Raw genomic sequence first — 9,206 nt, 5'->3', positions numbered from 1 at the left:
TCTGATACTGTCACATAGCTAGTTTTTCCCATCCACATTCAGACTTCTCAGAGATGAGCACCAAGCTGCCAAGCTTGCAAAAGACTTCCTTTCTTGGATTTTCATAGAATCATAGAATGGCCTTGGTTGAAAAGGACCACAATGATCATCTAATTTCAACCCCCCTGCTATGTGCAGGGTTGCCAACCACCAGACCAGGCTGCCCAGAGCCACATCCAGCCTGGCCTTGAATGCCTCCAGGGATGGGGCATCCACAACCTCCTTGGGCAACCTGTTCCAGTGTGTCACCACCCTCTGTGTGAAAAACATCCTCCTAATATCCAACCTAAACCTCCCCTGTCTCAGTTTAAGACCATTCCCCCTTGTCCTATCATTATCCACCCTCGTAAACAGTTGTCCCCCCTCCTGTCTATATGCTCTCTTCAAGTACTAGAAGGCCGCAATGAGGTCTCTCCGGAGCCTTCTCTTCTCCAAACTAAACAAGCCCATTTCCCTCAACCTTTCCTCATAGGAGGTGTTTCTGATTAGTACATGCCACCTGCCAGAATAACACACCAAAAACAACCCAGTGTAAGAAACAGTACGGCACTGGGAGCCTTCACCTACACAGCGTTGCTGTATAAACCTGAAACATAGATGACAAAGCATATATAGTTCAGCCAACAGCACAGTGTGGTAACTTTATCTGCTTGCATGGTTTGGAGAACAGAAGTTGTAAAACCTCTTAAAATTTCCATGGGCCTCCCAGAGTAGAAGGCAATACTAGAGACAGGGTTACAAAACTGCAAGGGAAAGAAAAAAAGAAAACAAATCTATCTCTGAGATCGGACAGTGAGCACAGTGATTTATGAAGCGTTTATGATTTACGTACTTACATTTCTGTCTACCAGAATCAGCCACTGCAGCTTCCAGAACATCGGTTATAAAGCTGCTGGCAAAAGCCAAGCACCAGTGGAGTTAACTCAACACAGAATGTTTTGAGGTGTACTGGAAGCACTGACAAACCAGAGGCAACCAGAGCAAGAAGCTCACAGGAGGGGCTGGCACAGCGGAATTTAACAAGGGAAAGGGATAAATCATGCTAGGGTTTCAGCCTCAGCTACCAACACAAAAGGGGCTTGAAGCCCCACCTGGCCTTAGCACCACGTGCCTACACGCCTCACAGCAGAAAACTGCCTCAGAGGTAGCAGCCCCAGAGGAGCTCCACCCGCCTCCCTCCTCAAAAACCGCCCCCTCACAACGGTCCTAACGGCTCCTACTCCCTTAGCGGCCGCGCGCACCGCGCGTGCGCACCGCGAGCGAAGGGGGCGGCGCTGCCTTTCTTCTCCGTCCGGGAACGACAGCGCGCCATGGCCAGCGGGGTGAGGCCGCGCGCGGTTCCGAAGCCTTTTTCCTGTCAGCGTAGCGGTCTTATCGCTTTCCCCCCACTCCCTTTTTTTCCCCCTAAGAATGCTCTTCCGGGATGCGGTGCGGGGGTGTGCTTCGCGCCTCTCGGGCTCTGTTGTCCCCCCGCGCCAGGAGGCCGGAAGCAGCGGGGGGCCGTGCGCGGGGCTGCTGGGCGGGTTGGGGGCTGGCGCGGCTCTGCCGAGTGACGGCGGTTTCCTCAGCTCGCTGCGAGTTCCAAAGCCCGATTCTGTACGCGCGCCGTGAGTTTTAGGGAGGTCCCCCTAAGCCGCCTGCCGGAGCTCACCGAAACGCGGATTTCGGGGCTGCTCCCAGGAACAGCCGCTTCCCGAGAGGAGCGGGCTGCTGCCGAGGGATTTTCACTGAACGGTTCCCCGTTTCTATGGGAAATCGGGCAGTGCTGTGCAGAGTATCGATTGCCTTCTGCGCTTTGTTTGTCGAGTTCAGAATCGATGCCTTCTGTGCTTTGTTTGTCGAGTTCAGACTTCGTGCCGAAATCTGGCGCGTTCAGCAGTTCAGAGTCAACAGGGGTATGGTGGATAGTCAGAACACGCCAGAATGTCATTTCTTATATCAACTTGTAGTGTATGCTATACAGTACCTCATTTTTTCGGCCGTCAAAGCTATGGCTCAGTTTTTGTTGGCATGAAAGAAAATCAGTGCAAGATCAGTTTTGGCATAAGCAAATTATTCCAAAATATGTGGTTACTGTTCTGGACTACATTGCAGAGGGGTCTCTTCCAAGGCAAGCAAGTCAGCGATGGCGTTCCTTGTCAGGTTCTATCCTTGTACATGAGGCCCTCAGCTTGATTCTACAACTCTCTCACAGGTTTCCTTCAGGAAATGACTGTACGTTGCATTGTCAGAAAGATGGATTTTCCAGAAGGCAAAATATGGACTAATCGATGCCCTGCCTGTTTTCTCCTTCTCTTATTATATATTTGCTCATTAGGAGACTAACATTCAAATTCTGCGTGTTGGTTCACTCATTAACTTTGTGAAATGTAGGGCAATGAAGTCTTTGTGCTGAAGCCACGTGTTTCAGATCTGGCATTCTTCCCGAAAGCTACTTGCCTTTCTCTCGCTTCTTTGCTTGGCTGAACAAGAATTAAATTTAAATGAAACAATCAATGTTCTGTTCTCTTTTTATTTTGTTGTCTTTTAGGTTATTAAATGCAAGGCTGCTGTTGCCTGGGAGGCAGGTAAACCTCTCTCTATTGAGGAGGTGGAAGTCGCTCCGCCAAAAGCTCATGAAGTTCGCATCAAGGTAATTAAATTGGTAACTGTATGCGTTATATTTTGGGACATTGAGTATTAAAGCTGTTTGTTTACCAGCAGAAGAAATGTTGAATGAAAAGTGCTAGTTCATTCTCAACTCAGCTGGCTTTACAAAGAAGAAAATTTTGGGGTTTAGATCTCCTGTTTATGGAAAACATTTTTAATTTCATGGTCTTTTAGTTTCTATTGGTCGTAATTCAGTCTGGTCTAAAAATCATAGCTAGACTTGGGCTCCCAGATTTGAAATTACTGATGCCCAACTTGCATGGAGAAGACTTGGACTACTAATTCCTACTTTGAGGAAACCAGATGACATATTTTGCCTGTTTTAACATCAGAATATAGTTGATGGAAATGAGAAGATGTACCATCATAAATTTCCTTCTTTCAGAGTATGATATACCACCTGCCTTACCAGGAGTGAAAGTAAGCTTGTTGTGTCACAAAGATTGCTTGGATCAGAAAGCTTCTATCAGCAATTTTTCTGGATTACTAACCAAAGGGGAATATTTAAACCTGCGTTACTATTTTTTTTTAAGATGCCTGAGCTTATATATTTCTTTACAGATAGTTGCCACTGCTCTCTGTCACACTGATGCCTATACTCTGAGTGGTGCTGATCCCGAGGGATGTTTCCCTGTGATTCTGGGTCATGAAGGAGCAGGAATTGTAGAAAGTGTTGGGGAAGGAGTAACAAAAGTAAAGCCAGGTAAGAAAATACCTGGCATCTTCCACTTTTTATTACTTCCTTGGAAGTGTTGCTTTACTACAACATCAACTGTCACATGGTTTACTGTAATAATTAATATAGTGTTTTATTTTAGGGTGTATGCCTGCATGCATTTCTTTCGTCTGTGAGGAATAGTGAGGGATAATGCTAAGTATTCGACATGCTCATGGTTTAATGATTGGAAGACGCCAGATTTCTTACTTGAAGTTGGATCAATATAATGAGAAGGTTTTTTGTTTTCAAATGATAGTTATCACCTGTTGTTTTAACTAAAGAGCTTAAAATGTCTAATCATTAGACATTCTGTTAGCTTGAGGTTGTTTTGTTTTACAGTCGTGCCTATTTGTTCTGGAATGATAAACTTCTGATTAGCTTTCTGTCCAGGTGTGAGAAAGTGTTCTACCTAGCACTCCATAAACAGCGCTACCCTATACTCTAAGCAGTCTCTAGCACACAGAAGTTTTAAATGAGCAGTTGCTTAAAAGCTGTAAAAGTTGAGTACCTTCACTTTTCTCCTAAAAAAGCCTTGGTTGACTCAGTAATAGCCAGATTTTTTTTTCTGCTAGGGGACACCGTGATCCCTCTGTACATCCCCCAGTGTGGCGAGTGCAAGTACTGCAAGAATCCTAAAACTAATCTGTGCCAAAAGATAAGGTGTGTATGCTTTTTGTCTTGACACACAGTCTAGTAGCTGTTGAACATATACCTGTTCTGATTTTCAAAAGTAATTGACAGATTCTTTGAGAAGTAAAACTCTCAGTGAATCATTTTATGACATGGAAAGTATATGCTTTAGGAGTCAGTTATAAATTACTTTACATTCTTCCTTAATGTTTCTTGAATAAATCTTTTTATTTTCACGTTTGTGAAGCTGAGAGCTGTTAGCTTCTTTCCACAGCTTTGAAAACATAAACGTTCTGATTCCATATTTAATCCATACTTAAGGGAAATGATTCAGAGAATTTAGCTCTTGGTGCAAACACTGGAGGTTTTGAGTGGTACAGAATTACAGAGAAAGTTGTTATTCCTTAATACCTGCTTCCATGCTGAATTCCTAGTTGAGTCTGGTAAGCAGTAGAGGTGGTAAATCAAAGGAAGGAAGGATTCTCTGTTGTTGGGACAGACGTACCATTAATGCTGTTTCATAGGTGGTCTAGCTTGGATGCATGGTACTACAGTGAGCCCTGGTGATCAGGGAGATTATCTGTCTTTGGTCACTAACTTCTGCCCATAGGAATATGGTATCTCCTTTCGTAAATTAAGAGCTATCTTAATTAAGATATCTCCATATCTTTCACACTTTAAAGTTACTCTCCTGCAATTTCAGCTGGAAAAAATAAGATTACAGCACAGATTCCATTCTGAAGAAAACAGTCTTGTAAAACCAAAAGCTAGAGTGATGTAACTACAGGTACTACTCCAGGGAAGTGCACTGAAGGAGGTGAAGATGGGAGTATGGTACACCCATCTCGTGGCACAAGTAGCTAGGATTGGTAGTATGCTGATAAACTTTGCAGTTCTTTCTGTGCTTCCTTGGAGGAATTAACAGCACAGTGTTAGGAATCTAGTGTCTGATTTCAGTCAACTTATAGTTTATTGCAATGTTTCAAAAATCTGTGGTGCAATTATGTAACTATACCTTTAAGTAGACTCAAGGGATACTTTTTGGTGGGATTGATTACTGCTAAAGACTCTGACTCTACTTTCCTGTCTTTGCCTTAAGAGTTACTCAAGGGAAAGGACTCATGCCTGATGGTACGATCAGATTCACCTGCAAAGGAAAGCAGATTTACCACTTCATGGGGACTAGCACCTTCTCGGAGTACACAGTGGTGGCCGATATCTCAGTAGCTAAGATAGATCCTGCAGCACCTTTCGATAAAGTGTGCCTGCTGGGTTGTGGCGTCTCTACAGGTTATGGGGCTGCTGTTAACACTGCTAAGGTAAAGGCTATGGTTGCTTCTGGCCTTTCTCTGCAACTGTATCTGAGTTGAAGTACACTAACGCTTTAGGGGCTACACTGGGACTGGAACCATGATGTACAAGATTTCTGGGTTTTTATGCTCTTCAACTGATGAAGTTTAACTAAGAATTTCTAACATCTCCATAAAGGCCCGATCAGATTAGAAGAAAATTAGAGGAAGTGCACATAAAAGATTCTGCATCACTTTTTGATACCAACTTTTCCAGAAATTACCAAGTCATCTTAATCTCGGTGCAAATCTGTCTGATAGTTTTGAAGAGTGAGAAAGAGAGCTGCTAGGTGAGTGCACATGAGGCTTGGGCAGGTTCTGAAAGTGGAGTCTGGGTAAAAAGGAAAGCCTGGCACCTAAAGAGTTCTTTAGTGAACTTTCCATAGAGTTTGCCTTATCTAAGTGATAAAGTCTTGTAGCTATTGTATTTATCCCCGCCTTTTCTTCATAATAGATCTTTAAACCAGTATTTCCCACTCGTGGAAGGATGAATTTTCTCTGTTGCTCATGGCTCTCTATTTTTCACCTAGGTGGAACCTGGCTCCACGTGTGCAGTCTTTGGTTTAGGAGGAGTTGGGCTGGCTACTGTTATGGGCTGTAAAGCGGCAGGAGCATCCCGGATCATTGGCATTGACATAAACAAGAATACCTATGCCAAAGCCAAGGAGTTTGGAGCTGCTGAGTGCATTAGCCCTCAAGACTTTGAGAAGCCCATACAGGAGGTGCTGGTTGAAATGACTGATGGTGGTGTAGACTACTCATTTGAGTGTATTGGTAACGTTGGAGTCATGGTGAGTGTTTGCATGAATGCAGCATCTGGGGGGGGTGGTTAGCAAGGTGCCACTTAGTTGTTCAGCTGAATAGGAAAATGAGCTGCTTTCTTGTTACAGAAAACATGCCATGGTAATTCATTTGTTTATTTTTAAATAGTAATGGTAACTACTATGACTAAAAAGGACAACTTATATCTAACTCTACTAATGAAAATGCTACTTCTGAGGCTAAAATGGTATTCTTATACTATGAAAATGTTGCCTCTTTGAAATCATTTTAATTAATAAATACAATATGAAATATACTGTACAATGAATAGTAAAATCTCAAGGACTGCTAAGTATCTCCCTTCTCCCCCAGACAGTGAATTTAACCTTTAGAAACAGTGAGTGTAAGGCTTGGTTTTCAGGAATGACAACAACATAGCTAAGCTGTCAGCTGCATGGTCTACATGGTCTCTACTTAGTTTATCCCAGCTCCCAGTAGGAGCTCACAATGACTTTTCTGGAAGCCAGACAGGAAATAAAAAGAGCAAAATGAATCATTAGCAGAGTAAGGAGTCTGAACAAATGGGAGACTTAATGTAACTTTCAGTGTATTTACTGTTCCTTAAATATTAATGTGGCAATTTATTAACTGAGGGAGTGGAATTGAAACCTGTGCCAGTCTAGGCAGCATAAACGTTAGCTATACGTGCTCTGTTTTGTCCTGTCTGTGTGTGAAGAGGGCTGCCTTGGAAGCCTGCCACAAAGGCTGGGGAGTCAGTGTGATAGTTGGAGTAGCTGCTGCTGGTCAGGAGATCTCAACGCGGCCGTTCCAGCTAGTAACCGGTCGGACATGGAAAGGGACTGCGTTTGGAGGTAACTCTTCTGCTTTGGGGATAAAATTAATTTGCAAAATGTGAGAATACTTTATCTGAGACTCCTACAAACAGGCTGCATACACATTGGTATGACGTATCTCATATTTCAAAGAGAGAATACAGCCATACAACCATAAATTTCTAAAGGAATGATATAGTGTAATTGCTTTCTTATCAGCTGAAGATTTGGGATGTACTAAAATGACCTTTGTGGAGATGGGAATTCACCTAAAATGTGTTTGTGTTGCTTAGTCAGTAAGCAGATTGTAGGGCTAAAGTGGGAACTTTTTATTTTAAAGCTCTTCTGTAAGAAGCAACATTCAGTAATTGCTGAAGCTCGTGAAGTATCCAGACTTGATGGATTTCTTTATGGAGCTCTTTTTCCAAGCAATACAAAACTTAGTTGGGTTGTAAAGGTCTATTGAGGGGCTGATGGAGAAGCCTAGTACAAGATTTTCTAGGTGAGGGCTGTTGAGTTTTGAAATACTATTGAAAGGTTTGTACTCTTCTTTCATTCCTTATTCACTACCTGACTAGAGCAGGAAGAACAGACGGTGCCAATCTCTGTTCCTTTTCAGATTTATCAGACAAACGCCCACATAAAGATTGTTATGTTTTCCTTCCTTTTTGTTCAGAGGTGGGTGGAAAGGGCAAAAACAAACATGTGCTTGCTGTCTTTCAGGCTGGAAGAGCGTAGACAGTGTACCAAAGCTGGTGAATGACTACATGGCCAAAAAGATCAAAGTAGATGAGTTTGTGACTCATACCCTGCCTTTTGACAAAATTAATGAGGCTTTTGATCTCCTGCATAAAGGAAAGAGGTAATGTTCATAACACCGAAAGGCGTAGATGTTTCTTTAGGGGACAGTATCAGGGTAGGGGCTGGCATATCCTGTGCACGTTCATTCTGAGACAGATACGCTTTATCTGAGCTTCTAAACGCATGCCACATCAGGCAGAGTAAAAAGCAAGCAACATATAAAGGAAATACACAGGTAAAGGGGGTGAGCTATTCTTACCTTTGTATTTCCAAAACTACTGCTAAAACAGTCCTTCTTAAAAAAGCAAACAGAGAAATCAAAGGACAGTTTTTCCTAAATACATTTTTACAGTTCATTAAACCATGAGTCTAAGTTAGTGGTTCTGCTGAAATCTACTACTTAGTTATTTTCAAACAACTACCTAAGATAGATTACCAGCAGAAAGATCACTTAGAGTCAGCTTTTAATAGGCTACTCTTCAAATATTTTCTCTCTGGTTTGAACTGGAGTAGAATGCCAATACGAGCTTGTACTTCTTAATAGGGTCAGACAGCTTTTACAGTAGCTTCTTCCTTTATTAAGATAAACAGCAATTTGGGCTGCAAAGTTCTGCAATTGACTGCAGATGGTGAGGGGGAAAAAAAGCAGTGTAAGTTACTTAAAATACTCCAAGTTGCCAAAAGAGGGAATGCCTGTAAACATTAGTTTTCCTCAAAGGTAATTTGGGTAGTTACTGAAAACTGACACATATCATTTGAAAAACTTTGCTGCTGAGCATATCTTCTTTGGGAACAGACTGAAGATCAAGGACAATGAGCATTATTAACACATTTTCAGGCAGGTTTTTTAATAAATATTTGTTAGAGGTATAATTTCATTCTTCAATGACTAACATGATCCTTAGTATGTCTTGTCAGCTTTCAAGGATGCTATATTTGTAACTCTTAATATTTTCTTTTCCATTTTAAGCATTCGAACAGTTCTAAAGTTTTAGAGCCAGCCATGAACCTTCCAGTTGGCCAGCCATGTGATAACTGTCCTTTTATCATGGAATGTCTGACAAGGAGTAGGACCCTGCAACTGAAGACTTACTTCTGTACCTGTTCCTCAAATGTAATTGTGCCTAACTCAATTTAGTTAATAAAAGCATATTTCTAAGCAGTGTTGAAGTTGTTGATCTTTAAGATATTGATAGCTGTATCTTACTGTATTCCTTAGGTGGTTTTACAGTATACGGATCAGCATTTTTCAAACTCAGTAGCAAATGATCAGGGATACATTCTACCACATGGCTTGCTAAGCGTAGCAGGGTTGAGAAGCAGCATCAGTGTGCTGCAGCTGCACAGAAAGGAGTAAAAACTAGAGCAGCTGGCAAGCTTCTGAGGCTGCTCAAGGACTACGAAGGACCTACTGCTCAGCTCTAC

General features: G+C 42.3%; 1 protein-coding gene across 1 annotated transcript; it reads left to right on the top strand.

Moving 5' to 3' along the window:
• The first annotated feature begins 1,328 nt into the window (after window positions 1–1,328).
• ADH4 (alcohol dehydrogenase 4 (class II), pi polypeptide) lies at window positions 1,329–8,943 on the top strand. The gene is made up of 9 exons (NM_001031152.3): window positions 1,329–1,361; window positions 2,570–2,671; window positions 3,250–3,391; window positions 3,979–4,066; window positions 5,136–5,355; window positions 5,916–6,176; window positions 6,884–7,019; window positions 7,704–7,842; window positions 8,752–8,943. The coding sequence occupies exons 1-9, from the start codon at window positions 1,350–1,352 to the stop codon at window positions 8,774–8,776; spliced, it is 1,125 nt and encodes a 374-aa protein (NP_001026323.1). The 5' UTR covers window positions 1,329–1,349; the 3' UTR covers window positions 8,777–8,943.
• Window positions 8,944–9,206: the final 263 nt, after the last annotated feature.

Source organism: Gallus gallus, chromosome 4 (assembly GCF_016699485.2).
Source record: "Gallus gallus isolate bGalGal1 chromosome 4, bGalGal1.mat.broiler.GRCg7b, whole genome shotgun sequence".
Taxonomy (NCBI): domain Eukaryota; kingdom Metazoa; phylum Chordata; class Aves; order Galliformes; family Phasianidae; genus Gallus; species Gallus gallus.
This window is presented reverse-complemented; position numbering and strand designations above follow the sequence as displayed.